Below are 16,883 nucleotides of genomic sequence, written 5' to 3'. Positions count from 1 at the left end.
CCCCTACGTTTTTGTTCCCAAAATTCCATGGGGGGAAAAAAACTAGCAAACCTGGGGGGAACACCACAAATAGCACTGCAGTACCTGGCAGGCCTTTAGTGGGGGCAGTTTGACTTTCAGATCAAATAGAAGTGTAACAAACCTACCAAATAAAAGAAAACAAACCCTTACTCATACTGTGAATTCCATTTTGTCTAGAAAGCAAAAATAACAAAGAGATTTGTTCACGGTGAAACAAAAATATCTGTTTTGTTTCAGGAGCTTTCAAATAATCACAGAATCCCTAGGGTTGAAAGGAATGTCCTCAAGTTCCTCTAAGCCAAGGCTCCTGCTCAAGTGGAGCCACCTGGTGCAAGTCACCCTGAGCTGTGTCCAGCCTGGTTTTGAGTACATCCATAGAGGGGAACCAGAATGTCTCTAGGCTACTCATTCCAGTATTTGACCACCCTCACTGGGAAAATGCAACAGTTCAGAACTCTCTTTGGTTAAGACCCTACAAAATCAGGTGGGTCTAGAAGGTCTCATCCCTCTTCACACAGATTTTTGATGTATGGGATTTTTGCTCCTATTCTTTTATAACATAGTCTCCAGAATAGACATTGGGCTGACACATAAGTGCAGAAGTAGTGCAGTGCTCCACAGGATGTCCAAATCTTTCATTAGTAACCAAGGACATCCAGCTCTTTGCTTACTGACCACCATCCCCTTCTAACAACCTGGAAGAGCACCTTGTCTCTTTCCTGAGAAAAGGGACTTCAAGAAAAGTGAGTCTCAAGTTTCTGAAGACACTGACTCTCCTTTACAGCACCAAAACACTGAACATTGTGGTAGAAAAGACTCAAACTCCCTATCAGGAACCAAAGGCACAAAAAAGAAATCAAACTACTTCACTGTTTCCTTTGTGAAAACAGTCCTATTTCACTGCCAACTTTGAAAGATTTATTGAATAGAAGCAAAAAGAGGAAGGAGAAAACATTAAAGGTGACATTTTTAGAAACAGGTAAGGTGTACATAAATCCTTCAGATGCTGTATGGGATTATGTTAACTCTGAGAAACAAATAGTTGCTCTGTGCATTCACAGAAGCAACAGGAAAGAGAGTATTCTGATCCCTCCATACTGGGGGAAAGGTATTTTGTTGAGAAAATACTTCATTACTGTCCAGAAGAGACAAAGCAAAACAAATGAGAAAATTCAACTGCTCCACAGGCTGAATGACTGAAGGCAGGACACCTAAAAATGTGTGTGAGTCATGCTACCAAACAATAGCCCTGCTTAAAATACTTTCTAATACATAGCAGCACACATTCCATCTGTATCTCAGACTAGCATCAATTTCAGAACATTATCATTTAAACACTATGAAGTAGAAAACATCTACTATATTGCTTTCTTGAATGAAAAAACAAAACGAAAACCTTCTGTTTCACTCTTCGTTCTGAATTCAGAACTACAACTTCATAAATACTGTCAAATTGGCATGTCACTACAACATGATTTCACACCTCAAAGTGGTTTCTGGTGAGCTGAACAATAAAAAGAGCTAATGAAGAAAGACAGCTAATGCACCTCTTTTGAATAAAATCTGGTGGCTCAAATCCCTTTTAGAACTCAGACAAATTAAGTTTTCAGCTCTTACGATGTGAGGTACTGAATTCAGAGTGAAGTTTCTAAACCCAGGATATTTTGGTTAACTAATCAGGAATTATTCAAAATAATGACTAAAGCCAACTTAAAATTGCTTGAAAGTTCAAGTCTTATTCAATGCAAGTGCTTCTTAATTAATAGTGGCACTTACTCCCCAGGAAAACTCTTTATAATTGGTATTTTTACAATTAATTTGTTTTTGAAAACCAAAATATATTGCTGGTCCTAATATTAGTGCTTAAGAATCCCCACCAAGGTTTCTACCAATCTTTCCTTGAGTATGACTTTGCATACTACGTGTCTAAACACTTAACTTTTAAAGCAGCTTCCTTCAAAATATTATCTGATGGCTGCAGAAAAATGTTGGTTGTTTGACAGCTTTTCTATTTTTCATTCTTTTGTCAACTCAAATCACGACAGGATTTAGCCATCTGTGGAAAAGGGATGGAGAGCACTCAGAGTTTGTATGCTGTCATTTAGAATTAGGGTTGATGTATTACCTCTGTCACAGCCCAGTGGTGTAAAAACTGGTCCAGATCAGTTAGGTAAAGACGGATAGGTGAAAGCTGTGTCTGGCTAATGTGTGGTTTTCCTCTAATGCCCTGGAGACTAGTCAGCTCCTCTCTGGAAAACCCTGGGGAAGAAGAAGCAGTACAACAGTATCACAAAACAAGCCAAACAGCGTTCTACTTCAACAGCATCATTGACAAACACTGTCTTTTACACTATGTCAACATCACATTTTTTTCTTAAAAGCTCTTGCTTGGTTTAATAAACTGAGTATACTAAAGTACAAATTTTGACTTTTGAAAGAAAACAAAAATATTTTCAAAACTCAATAGTACTATAATGTGATATAAAAACACCTTAAGAGGCCTACTATCTTCCCTATATGTATCTCAAAAAAATAAAAACATGGATATAATGCAAACTACTTCACATATTCCCAATAACTTAGTAATAAATAATATAGCCTCAGGTATTAAAAAAAAATCTTTTGGCTTATTATTTCTAGATAGGTATTAGATGTCTTAGTAAAACAGGATGACCACTCCACAAGAGTGACTTGGGCTTTGCTTTCATTTTCTCTGCTATAAGTTCAGCACTCTTTCTACCATTTTAGCAACAAAAAGGTAATTTTTGAAAATAAAGTATCTGAACATTATAAAAAACTGAGGTGATAAAGAAAACACACTATTTTTTACCACAGCAGAAGTTCATGGGAGTTACTTCTCAGCAGTATTACACCATTTTCAGCACTGTAACTTCCCAAAGTTGCATCACCACAGAATGCAACTATTTTTATAGCTGAGTAAGAATAGAGTAGCAGAAGTAGCTCTGCTCACACGCTGACCTTGGCCAGCTCACTTGAACGTACTTTGATTACTTTATTCTGATGGAATGTTTTTAAGAGCGTAAGCACGTTCACAGGAAATCCCAGAGGCACTCATTTATATTGTTATGAGCTAATAAAAGGCATTTCCTTCAAGCTAGGAAAAAAAAAAATCTTTTTTATATGTCATATGCTAAATTTAGGTTTTCCTCATATTTTCCTGAAAAAGTTGCTAGAATGAAGGAAAAGTATGCAAATACTCAGCCCAAATGGAAAAGTGTAAAAGCAGAGTGTCAAAAATCAGAACAAGAAAATAAAATCTCATATCAAAAATATGTAACAAGATTAGAATTACTTTCAGGAAGTACTTACTAAACCATTTACTCTAAATTAAATTCAGTAATTGACTATCAAAACAAATTTCATTTTGTTAATTCTGAATTATTACATTCATATGGATTACCTATAAGGGTTGAAAACAAGAAGCTGAAATAGTCCACATCATTCACTGAATTATCCTGCACTTGGCACTTCCAGCCTGCAAAGGATGATCTACACAAAACCAATAGCAGACAGTTTATTAGAAACCATATAATTAAGAATTCATAACCTACCTGCACAATACAATCAATTAGCATGCTTAAATATTTACAGTTTTAGCATTCCTGTTTCTAATTGTTGTTAGAATAGCACTTTAAATAGTTCAAAACCAGAACTGGCTCTTTTAAAGACAAGACATACTGAACTTTGTATTCCTACATGGCTTTAGGTTGCTATGATGATTAAATTAACTGAGATAGCAACTTTTCATTAATACTGGTATAATCTTCAGTACAGTGATGACACCGTAAATTAAGCTAATTTTATTTTCCTAACTTGGTGAAAGTTTTTATATTACTAATGCTGGGCTATATTTTTCATCATAGCCACTACTTTTTATACACAAACAACAACCCGCACTGAAAGCAGTCTCAGCACCTCTTTCAGAACTGCTGAAGCTATTAAACACAGCTTAGTTAAAAAGTTGGTGGGAGATTTAGAACAGAAAAAGGAGCAATAGCAAAACCCGTTATCAAAGCTGTCTGACACTTTCCATCTCAAGGGCAATCTGGAAGAAGTGGAGCACCAGCCTGCTGTGGTGGCCCGAGTTAGAAGGCAGTGCTTGTGGAAGCTGGGAGCAAACAGACACCAGTGACCACCTCACGGCAGAGTCTGGCCCACGTGGCAGTGCTGAACCAGGAGGAAGCCAAGAGCTGGGAACAAGGACATCTCACACATGTTTTCCTCACAAGGCTGCAGCTCAAACCCACATCACATTATGCAAAAATGCATATTATTCAAATTGCCTTGTATGCTGCTTTTGGCACTGGCACTGTAGACTATGGATCTTTGCTGTAAGAGATTGCTGCCTTCCACTCTTACAATCTTGTGAAATTTCAAAGCTTCTGAATGCAATTTTCCAAGCCAACTATCTGCCTAAGATCACTTTTTTCCCCTAATTTCTCTGTGCCAACAGCCAAAATGGCTTAGCTCATGGGTAACAAAATTCTGGAAAGCTTGTTACGCAGGAATTTTTTACAGCTCTGTGCTTTGGGAGCAAAAATATCAAATTTGGAATACTTTTGTGCCAGGCATATACATTTTGCCACCCACAAAAATCCATCCATAACATTTCAGCATCCACAAAAATGACAGCTAGAATATGCACGTGTCTGGAGTTGCTCAAAAAGAAAGGAGAAAAATCCCGGAGTTTCAGAATTTCTTTAAATTAAAGAAAATATTCAGGATTCCATCAGATTCCCATGTAGGATATAGTTAATTTTAGGGAGACAAAAATCATAAGTGAGAGAGCACCAAGGTTTTATTCAATAAAGCTCCTCCTTCACATTGAATTGTGAATGCCTGGCAGTAGGGAGCTGCCATATTCCAGGTGAGGCAGCACAGGCAGCTCTGCTCGCTCCCCTCTGGCTCCTAGCACACCTTTGGTCCTGCCCTGAGTTCTGGTTCATCACCTCCTTTTCTTAACCCACAGTCTCTCCATCTCTCCCCAGACCCAAGGCTGCTACTTGGCTGCCAAGTTCTCCCAGGACAAATCCCTTGGGCATGGCCAATGGTCTCCAAGGAGAATGTTGAATTTTTTAATCCTTCCAAGGAGGTCCCAGTCCCATTCGTTACAGCATGGAAGAGACTTCACACATACCCAACTAAATCAGCAAGAGCTCTTGCCATTACTTCCCTACATAAGGTGGATATTCGCACAGGAGTCAGATCCATACACTAGAAGGGAGAGTGAAATCCATGACCTGTTCAGCACAGGAGAACAATGTCCCTAAATCTGATGTAGAAGAACCATGATTCTGACTTGAGGTCACTCTTTTTTACCAAAATAAACACTGAGGAGCATGGAGAGAGATTCAAGGGAGTTTAGGACTTGCTAGACTAGACACAGAAATTCAAACTGTGATGTAACCACTGAGCAAAAAGGTGGGAATGCAAGAGGCTGGCAGAGATATCAGATGAGAAGCTGCAAAGGCAATCAGACAAATGTGAAAATAAATAAATCTTGGGTAGGAAAAGGGAAAGAAAGAACATGTAATAAGCCCCAATTCAGGAAGTACAGATTTGCATGATAAATCCTCTTAGAATCTGGTTTAAAAGAATCAAATAAATTTTTTTTTCCATATTGGAAAAATTCCATTTCCATATGTAACAGTTAGCAGATGTTTTGAATTCCTTACAATAGGACTAGTGCATGCAAGAATTTTACATAGCCTCCAGAAGAGACTGGACAAAACCTCAAGATTCACTGCAGGTTAGCAAGCAGAAGCTGCAAGAGGTTCAGGAGATGCCTGGACAGGAAAAGTAATTCCAAAGCTCATTGCTGAACATCTGGAAATCAAACAGTTCATCAGTTTTGTTTTCCCACGCATCTACGAGCCCACAAACAGGACAAGCATGTTAATCATCCTAAGAGAAAGGCTAAGGGCCACTGATACAGACATAAGGAGAAGCAGAGAGAATCCTTACAGTTCTGCCCTGGGAACATGGAGGCAGCATAAGGAACAAACCCTTGACAGAGCTCTTAAATGGTTTAATTTAAGATTCATGTCTACAAGCAGAGCTACACTGAGTCACACACACACAAAATCAAGATAGCCAAATTCAGCTCAGTTTGCTTTTTTAGAAAGTGAAAGCTATTACATGCACAGAAGCAGCCTCAGTGTTAAAAGAGCAATAAGGTTAAAAATAATCTAGCATTAAATTTAGAAAGTGACAGAGAAGGTTGTCTCTGATCTTCAACTTGGCCTCTCTGTGCATACACCTTAGAGTATGATAATATTATGTGTCATATTTTCTCTGAAAAAAATTGAAGATCTATGTCTCATTCAAGTCATGGATGAATGGATCAATCAGGATTACACCATGAGGGATAACAGTCTGACCTGTCCCTGCCCTATTTATTGCATCATCTATAATGAGCACAGCATATGAGGCATAATTAAAAAGGTAGAAGAAAGTATTAGCTCACAAATTCAGATAGGTTATACAAGATGTGAGAAAAATACTTCTTGAAATTGTAGAACAAAAGTCAGTGGTACCACATTTCTTCAAGCATCATAAGATTAATTTTTTTTAACTTTCAGGACAGAATAAGCTCATGTAATTTATAATGGAAGCTTCTCTCATCCCTTTTTTTCAGCTAGTTATCCACAGTCCTGCAATAGCTCAACAGTGACTAAAAGATTATGTCACTATAAAATGTCACTAACAGCTGTGGAGATATACAGTTTCAAGCATTTCTAAGAGTAGCAGCCATATGATCTCTACTTCTCTACCTGAATTTACAGTGAATTGGAGGTAATTTTTTTGTTTTCAGGAGAGAAGATGCTCTGAAAAATCAGAGCCCAAATGTTTCATACTGAAATCCTAAAGTTATCAGGTACTTCTACGTACTTCTGCCAACACCTTTTCTTTCCCTCATCTTTACACTGGGAAAAACATCACCTTCCCATCTCCTGCAGCTGTGAAAATTACTTAAACACAACAAAAAACTTCCCTGGGTGGGGACAGGGGAGGGAATCCCTTTGTTTTCCAAGTGGGACCTAATACAATAGAGAAAACTTAGAGCCTTCTATTGAAACAGGGCCAAACTGTAACATGAAGTAAATGCTCCTTCAGTGCTCATGTACTCCATACAGAAGCAGGATGAAAAAAAAAATAGGAAATCATGTAATTGAAACATCACATGAGAATATCACAATAAATTAAGGCCAAAACCAATGTCTTTCTAATAATACAAACACAAACAGAGCAGCATTACAGCCTAGAAGTTTGTCTAAATACAAGTCTAACCAGCTGTCAGCCCCTCAATTACCTTAGAACCCAAGTGCCTATAATGCAGACACTTGGTAAAGCTGCTCGAATTTTGAAGTTCACATTAAAGGAAATAAAAAATAAAGTAAGAACACAGATTCTAGAACAGATGCTGATGTACTACAAGTACATTAAAATTATTTTTTAAATCTCAGTTTAATATATAAAAACTACCATGAATAATTGCGGACTGTATGCACTTTTAAAATGTGTTTTTAAGATGCTTGTAAATTACATGTCAGACATCTGACTAAAAAAATTATCTGCTTTATATGTGGAAGAGAGGTAATAAGCATATTATAACTTCTCTTTTTTGTAAAAATTATTACTGACAATGGGAACCTGTTATCAAACTACATATGAGTGAGACCTCTCCAGTCATGTAGTCCAAACCCACATTAACTATGATGAATTACATCTTGTAATTTCCATAAGGTCACCTGCTCTCAGTGGGAACCTCTCTTTTGAGGTTTTGAATTGCACCTTTAGGTAACCTCCTCTGTACACCAAATGGTATTAAAAGAAAAGCTGAATCTAATTAACTTAAAAATTACTGCTTCTCTTGTCATTAGCAGAGCAAATATTTCTCAGTCAAAGCAAGTGTGCAGTGCATTTCTTTTATCACTTGCTGCAAACTTTCAACTCCAGATGGACTTCACTACTTCAGTTTATGCTGCTGTTATTTTCAGGTTGGCTGTATCACACAGCTGCAAAATAACAACTGCAGTTTTGCACACAAGTGGTTATTCCTCGACTGCAGACTACTATCTCTCTGTGCCTCCTGAACCAGCTAATTGATTTAGGATTCAGGTATAAGGTGTTGATTGTGGCTTATACAGGCACAAGGAGTCTATATTAAACTGAGATTTAAATTTTAATGTATGTACTTGTAGTGCATCCACATCTGTTCTAGAATCTGTGTTCTTACCTTATTATTTATTTCCTTTTATGTGAACTTCAAAATTGAGCAGCTTTAACAGGTGTCTACATTATAGGCACTTGGGTTCTAAGGTAATTTAGAGGTCTCTAGTACAACTCTGATGAACCTTGCTGCACTCATTTTAGAAATTATCCTTCCACTTATAAAACACACTGCACAAACTCCAGCACAGACAGCAATTCACCTGTCTAGCTCTTGCTAAGTTTTCCTTAGAATTTGGATCGGGGTTGGGTTTTGATTTTATGGTTTTTAGCAATAAAATTTTAAAAAAAGTGTGACTAATTTCAATCCCAAGTTCAGTCTCCAAGTATTTTTAAAGTAAAATATAAAAAAGCAAATGCAAGATTCACAGTTCTTCTGAGGCATTAATACTATCACCCTTTTGTTCATAAATCTGAGGGTGGTAGCATTCGAGAAGTGCAAGGTGAAGGATTTGTGTTTTCTGTTCAAGGAAAATAAAATTCAATTCCTTCACCTTCCAGGAAAATGCTCCCAGCATAATCATTGGGAATACCTAGTGCAGAGCATTCCCAAAGCTTTACAGAATTATTTGAACATTGGCAAGACAACAGCCTGAGATACACAACTTGTACTGTACTAAGTGATCCTATTTTAAATTGATTTTATCAACCACTGATCAAGATTTAAACCAAGCCCTCCCACAACTGTTTTTTAATTCTGGGTTATAAGGTCATTGTAAAAGGAGTTTCCTCTCTATTTTTTCACTGATACTTCTGTTCCACACAGAACATTTAAACAGTCACAGGCATAATCAGTAGCTGATTCATTCATTTCCTGAAAAAAACTAAACCCATTCTAGGCCTCAACTCTTTGAAAATTCAATAAAATTTAATAAAATTATTAAGTACAAATCCTCCAAACAGTTCAATGACTAAGTCACTGTGTTAGAAAATAGGAAATCAATCTCCTTTTCAGATGAAGACAGTGAACACAGACTTTCTGCAATCTCAGCAACTGCTTTAACCACCAAACTACTATTATTAATTTATTATTAAATTGTCCTTCAAACACATCAGGAGCAGAAAAGTTCCTGAGATTCTGTACACCCTGCAGACAAGCACTGCATGAGGATGGCAATCGAGCATGGAAAGGCTCTAGGACAGTGGCTACAGGAACTCTGCCCATCTCTGATGCCCAGAGAACAAACTGTTCTGGTTCCTATCCCAGAACAACTCCTCAAGATAACCTGTTGTAACTTCAAGCAGCTGCACAAAATATTATGGAACCCCAAGAACCAGAAAGGAATTACCAGGATGAGATGGCGTTCACCATGGAAAAGAACTCCAGGGGAAGGCAAGAATGAACTGAACTAGCAGCCGTGAGCAATCTGATACCTGACACCTGCAAGAGTGTGGAGTGACAAATGCCAGGGTGTTTTCAGGTTTTTTTAGTTGTTTTTTTTTTTTTTTGTTTTTTTTTTTTTTTTTGGGAGGGGGATTTTGGTTAACACCTGTGTCATGCTTGGGAACAGACCAAATGGTTTCTGAAAAACGTTTTTCCATGATGCATCTCCTAGAAATCTTGTTAATGGTAGCTGCACATGAATATGAAAGACCCTGTAACACTTAGGAGAAAAAAAAAATACAGAAATTTACACAGCCTCAAGGTAGGAACAAAGGTATCAAGAGACAATTGGTTTAAAGGCAGGAGATGGTAGGTAGGAGTGATCAGCTCATACAGCAGAAGACAGACATCACTGGACACCACTGGTGACTACCAAGGTACAGCCCAGAAGGAGAGATGACAGAAGTCCACAATCCTTCACATTATTTGCATATAAAAGTACTTAGAAGTGTAAGTTAATCAAGGCTACCCTGCCTTTTTTGTCTCTTGACAAAGCAATTTGGTCACTTTATCTACCCAACAGTGGAAATGACACAGCAGCACCTCCCATGTTTTGCTGTTCTGCAACTCATCAGGATACAGCAGAGCAGCGCTTTTTGCATATCCAGGAGTTCAGCTAAGGCCTTGGAAATATGAGAAGCTTCTTCCCCAGTAGCCAAAATAATCACACTGCAACCAAGGATCATAAAGAATTGTTTCCACTGCATGAAACAGGCCTGAGTTTTTCTTCACAACCCAGGGCCACAGATACATAGAACAGCACTCCTTTACCACTTGTGAATCTTTTGTTGTGATCAACCAGAAATTGCATTGAGAAAAAAATCTTTGCTGATACACTGAGAAGTGTAGAGAAAAGGCTTCCTTGTTTCTTTTGGTTCCAATTTTTATGACCTGTGCTACCTATGACCTCTCAACATCAGCCCAGAGTTTATCTATCAACACAGAACTGTTCAGCTACTGATCAGTATGCATCACAAGTGGGAGACTTCCACACAGATACTGCAGCGTCCTTCCCTTAGCTCTAGAGGACCCATTTAAATCTTTCAGCACAGTGCCCAGGGGTCCCTGTCTGAGCCCAGAAACATTGCTCTGCTGATAAAACCACATTGGGACAACACTGTACATGTGTGTCTCCTAGCCAGCCTTCTCACAGGACTGTCATGGACTCTGCATGTCTTACAGCCAGCCAGCTGTGTAATGACAGCTGCATTGTCTGACTGCCATTTAAAATAGTGTTTCATGTTAAAACACCTGTCAAATATGAGGTAAAGGATCACTTATGGAATTAGCTATGAGCATGGAAATGTTACAATACATCCCAAACATTTCCATATTATCATTGTCAGGAACTGTGTCTATAAACAACAAAACATACTGAAAAGAGCAAAATTACATGCAAGTACCACATCAGGACTGTTGCACCTTTATGGAAGAAAAATATACAACATTTTCTCCCAGTGTAGGCATGGACTTGCACTTCTGTAAAACGTGTTCTTTTAAAACATTAAAAAGCCTTGTGCCAATATTTATCTCAGCTTTGGCACAGTTTATTCCTGTTCAGCTTTAATGAAAATTAATTTCTGTCAGATGGAAATGCAACTGCAATAAAGTATAAACTCATGTCCCTGCATCAACTTAATCAAATCAGTTTTGAGTTCCACTGCTAATGAGGATGAACACTCTCAGTTTTCATATCAGTTCTGAAAAAGACAGGAAACCATGCCTGTAAAAATTATGTTGAAATTGCTAAAAAGAAAAAGGAGAAAAAAAATAAAAAATTGAATCTTTGAATACTTCTCCAACCATATACCCATCTCATCATTCAAACCAACTTAGCTCCAGCTGGTACAGGGCCTGAATGTAAGCTCCAAGAACAAGTGAGGGGTTTTTATCTTCCTTTTCCTCCAACAGGTTACCATGTATAGCCACTGGTTTGTTAGTGTGAGTTTTTTGTTTTAAGTTTCATTATCTCTTTTGAAGGATCAAGTCTTTCCATTTGAAAATGGAGCAAAATACAATAAACATCTGAAAGGAATTACCAGGGATTTGAGGAAAAATATGAAGCCTATTTTAAGAAAACAACTATTTAAGCTATGCATTGTTAAAAGTAAGCCTGTCAGCTGCTCATTTGCTCCAGAGCTGCAGAGGTTGTCTGAAGCAAAGCACTGCTTTCACATTATAAATGAGAGCACAAATCAGAAGAAACATTCACTAATGAGCAAACGGCATTTACTGACGGCGACAATCGTAGCGCAGCAACATAATTCTTTTCCCTTTGATTAGGAACCTCACACTACAACCAACCTGGGGAAAAATTTAGGGGCTATGTCCTTAAGTACAAGCTTAGACTTCTCCCTCTTTCTAGTCCTAGACATTTACAAAACAGTGAGCAAGAAAAAGGAAATTTGCTGACCAGATGGGGATGAAGGAATGCAGTGTAACCCAGCCCAGGGTCTGATTCTCAAGAACTACAGATCTTTTCTCATCTTTCAGCAAGGAAAACAGATCATTTTTTCACCCTTCATCCTCAGTAGCATCCCAACAAGGAAAAGCCAGCATTTTGAAAGCATAAATGTTTAGTTTATTCAATACTTCCTTAAACACTTTTGTTACTATTTTAATACTTTTCTCCTTAACTTTTGTTTCTAAATGGAGGGGTGTAAACATCCAGCCAGGAAAAGGCACTTCAGTGAACACAGACCTTACTATTGTTGCATTTTTCCTAGCAACTCATTCACAACTACTATACTCTCTATTAATGTATGATTTTTGACTTATTCCCCAAGAGGTACTGAGCTGACTTTCCATTATATAACATTTGTATATAAAACCAGAGTTTTCTCTTTGTTTTGTGTTATTTATTTAATATGAAGTTAGCTTACTTTGGCAAAACTTTCATTTTATTGATGTCTTTTTGAAATAAATATACCGTTCTGGAATGTTTTCTACACTACTTACATGAGAATTACTGAATTCAGTTGCTCTATCAGTATTGCTAATCACAATAATGGGTTACAATATCCTCTCCAAGTTCTCTCCTGGTTGCAAACACTTCAGGGGAATGTGCTATTTTTCTTTTTCTTGACTACAATTATGCATTCAATAATTCTCTAATCAAGTAGTGTAGAAGGTCTTCATTAGCTACATTTTGCATTCTCACTGTGCCTCCTCATGCTGTACTGGCAAAGGCTGAAGATAAAATAACTACGGAGGCTAAATAAATAAAAAGTAGCATTTAATTACAATGGAAATACCCACAAAGAACTCTATTATAACCCTAAATCATTTTTGAGTAATGTATCTGAAGACACAGGTTTTTACACCTCACAGCAAACAAATGTTAAAATGTCCATCTCAGCTCCTTCTAAGCACCAGATTCCAGAGGATAGCAGGAGCCAACAGGCGTGCCTGGATGCTTGATGAGACACCAGCTGAGCTCCCTCATTATTGTCTGGAAAGCAGCAGAATATTTTAAAGGCACTACCTCTTAAGAGTTCATTTACAGTTAGATCAAGCAGAATGCAAGTTACCCCAAGGTTATCTCAAACCTATGAAAACTTGGAACTCCCACACAATTTACACCAGAGAGCACTCAGCTTTCATTTATATGGTCCTCACCCTGCTCCTTTGCTACAGCAACAGAAACAACACTTGGCGAGACCCCAGCAGGGAAAGAGTCCCAAAAGAATAAGAAATGGCTGTTTGAAGCCATTGGAGATCTCATTTATGGACATTCTACTTCAAGAGAGAAATGCCATAAATTAACTCCCATTGTTTTTTATCTAGACAGTGAAATATTATCTGTCCAACTCTCTATTACAGTGAAATAATTTCCAGACACATTGTTCCAATGGATAAAAAGTTGTAAAACAACCATAACTATTATGCATAAATAAGGCACATAAATAAATCGCATTTCAGTTTCCTTATTTGTACTTCAAGGAATGAGGGGAGGCAGCAAAATTTTCCCATAAAGCCAGCAATCTAACTTCCTGATATATATATATATATATTTAGTCACAATACCATAATCTGCATTTTTTTGATCCACAATTCACAGAACAGAACACGTAACAGTAAGTACGCAGATTATGTTAATCATCTTAAACACAGCACCATATACAAAAGGGAAGCAAAAAAGATAATTCTGTTTGCAAGAGTATCTGACACTTAAACACCACAAAATCAGAGTAGCAACAAAAAACATTGAGCCTGACAAATGGGTTTCTCTGCAACTGCACCAGTACAGAGTTGGTACAGCAGACCACTTTTTCAGGCAAACAAAGTGATCTACCTTATATAAGAAGGTACATTTACAATATTTAATACATTTCCACATTTGACAAAAATACCTGCCTCAAAGTCAGTCTTCCAGAAAGTGCTCAAAGCATACGCTCATGCTTTACTGGCTCTTTAAAACCATTTTGAAGTAGCCCTTCTGCCCGATTGCAGAAAGCAGGCATAGGGAGATTACACCAAATTTTTTTTCCAGTTCTACTTCTGATACTGCTAAAGTTTATTATCTTAGTCCATATCAGACCATCAATGATTTACATATTTCTTTACTTTCTGGAGAGAACTGTCTACCTGTACATATCCATGGCCTCAAGGAATTATCTGAACTCCACTGTCAAGCCAAAGCTATGACTGGAATTTCAAGCCAAAGATTCACTCATGCCACATATTGTATATTCCAAACCAACACTCAAACCATTTACCTTGAACTAGCAATGAACTACTATTTGCTTATTTAATAGTTATTCTAATAAATTATGAATGAAAAATAAATACTGAAATTAACTCTTCTAGAAAAGCGGCACACTGCATCAAGATGAATTGCTTATCTCAATATATCAAAATAGTACCACCTAAAAGATCACCAAAAAATCCATCCAGCAGATTTTATGCAAAACACTTTCTAAAATACTACCCCGACCCTTCTATTTCTCTCCATAAATGTAAGCTTATCAGAGGCTTAAATCAGAGAACTCATCTCCTGTCAAGAAGCTGCTCTCTCTCATTTCTCAGGCAGAAGTGACAGACCATTCACTCACGTCGCTCCACACCCTTCCTCACCTGTATGACTTATACCCAAAACCCTGGCATGCTTCCATCTCTCAGAACTCCACCTGCCTGGATTTATTGAAGCTACTTACATCTCAGATCCCATACAGTAGGCACAAGGCAGGCACTTGAGGAGAACAGCAGGGAAATTAAGCCACTACAAGATCTTCTGATCCTCAGTTTCGCCTGAAACTCACCAGCTGTAGCTATCCCAGAGACCCCAACACCAGCAATGTCTGTTCACTGGCACAGAGATCATGACCAATTAGTGCAACCTGGCCATGTTCACAGCAGCATCCAAAATGGGGTGGCTGCATTTTTCAGCTCTCTTTTCAGAACAGTCCTTGGTCTGTGCCAGCTTCAGTGAATGTAGACCAAAAGCACTACAGAAACCATTCTAATAATTTAACAGTATAGGTAACCTACCTCCCAGGGGCTCACAAACCTTCCCAATCTATATGGAAATACTGCCAACATCATTTTGATTCTCAGCACACAATACCTCACTTAATGGGCTCCTGCACACCACTTGGGTATTCACTTCACCATTGAAAAAATAAAAAGTGAAACTATTACGTATTTTCAAAATTCACTTCTAATAAACAAAAAAAAAAGGTCTGAAAGGTAACACACAATAATTATAACTTAATGTTACCACCTGATATCATCACAGGCTTTGAACCATCTGGATACACTTACTGTTAGTTTTATAGTTTGCACACAAAAAACCTTTGAGTTCCTTCAGTTTCTAATGATTGTTCAGGGAATAACTGCAAGTTTTATGATGATCCATAGGTACTCTCAGTGAATCCACCTTAACATAAGCTGGTCCCTGACAAATGAATACACACAGCTCCATATGAGCACTCTCGGATGCATGTAAAACAGCCATCCTATGCCAGTCAAAATAGCACGGGAATAAAGGCTGTTGAGGAAATTAAGAACAAGTACCAAACCCTCTGACGCTCCTGAATCCATTCTATTCAAAGCCTGACTGACAAGCAGATTCCATAGGAGCAGAGAAATCCAGGGAGAGTCCCCGCTCAGCCCAGGGAACGGGAATGCACCGGAAGAGAAACAGCGCCATCTACTGCCAGCAACGGGGTACTCGTAAAGGACGGCTCCCTGCGGATCTGGGACAGCTCCTCTGTCCAAGTCACAACCTAAATGTACAGAAAATGTCCCACGAGCCCGGCTGTGGCACAGAAATATGGAATTGAAAAAGTTTTTTTATAGTACCATTCATTTGACAAACTTGAAAGTTTAACTCTTCGTATCACAAGAGCTGTAAATGATGACCAGGAGTTACGCAGTCTCTCTACTTCCTTTAAGGCTTTACCTTCCACCATCCATGCCCAACCCGACTTGCCTGTATTAATTATTTCCACTGAAGTATATTTGTGTCCCCTTGCTACATAATCCATTCCAGTATGTATCTCTGCTTCCATAAACTTTTGCTAGCACTCATACCACGCACTCTCGTTTAATCCTGCTAAAACTGCACTCTCCCATTCCTTTTCAACAGTCTTGTACGCAGCTGACTCTGACTTCTCCCCAGCCTTATCTACCTAAAATGACCATTTGTCAGTGACTCCCCATTGTCACAACTGACAGACTATCATTCTTTGCTCTTCTTGAGAATCCAGTCTGTCCATGTCATTATCTAAAAACGAGCCACAAAACTGGATACAACAGTTTGGCTAGGTCTTTTTCGTAAAAGATAGAAAATTGGCTCATTTATCCTGTGTGCAATAACAGGTTATGAAGCTCATAAAGCCCAGTTAGGGTTCATACCTAGAAAATCTACTATTGTTTCCTAGACTATACAACTTATTTTCCAATAAAAAAGAAGTATCAGATTCTTCTGTTCTTGAAAAGAACAGAAATATTTACTTATCTCCCTATCTTTGCATTTTTAAGGAGACCAAGCAACTTTTTTTGGACAACTCCCTCAGCCAAAAACATTTCTATCATCTTGGTTCCTTAAGTCCTTAAGACACCCTAGATGAGTCTTTTAGGATAAAATGTTGACTGCCATGATCATTGGAAAAATAATATAGAAAAAAAAACTTTAAAAAAAAAGAGTAAAAGGAGGCTTATCAAATAAAACCAATGCTCAGTCAAGAGCAATCTCTCCTTTTCAAGTTTCATCAAAACTTGC

At 38.0% G+C, this 16,883-nt stretch overlaps 1 protein-coding gene across 3 annotated transcripts in view; it reads right to left on the bottom strand.

Moving 5' to 3' along the window:
* The window catches only part of TEX10 (testis expressed 10), a 53,708-nt gene that overhangs the window by 14,171 nt on the left and 22,654 nt on the right, over positions 1 to 16,883 (bottom strand). For all 3 annotated transcript variants that reach the window (XM_058020808.1, XM_058020824.1, XM_058020816.1), the window contains exons 10-11: positions 3,443 to 3,531; positions 2,147 to 2,280 (exon numbers count right to left, since the gene is read on the bottom strand). In XM_058020808.1, the coding sequence (XP_057876791.1) occupies positions 2,147 to 2,280; positions 3,443 to 3,531 (223 nt within the window). The remainder of the gene's footprint in view (positions 1 to 2,146; positions 2,281 to 3,442; positions 3,532 to 16,883) is intronic.

The sequence above is a fragment of the Melospiza georgiana genome, chromosome 1 (assembly GCF_028018845.1).
Source record: "Melospiza georgiana isolate bMelGeo1 chromosome 1, bMelGeo1.pri, whole genome shotgun sequence".
Lineage (NCBI taxonomy): Eukaryota > Metazoa > Chordata > Aves > Passeriformes > Passerellidae > Melospiza > Melospiza georgiana.
Note: the sequence above shows the minus strand (reverse complement) of the source record. Positions and strands in the feature narration are given on the sequence as shown.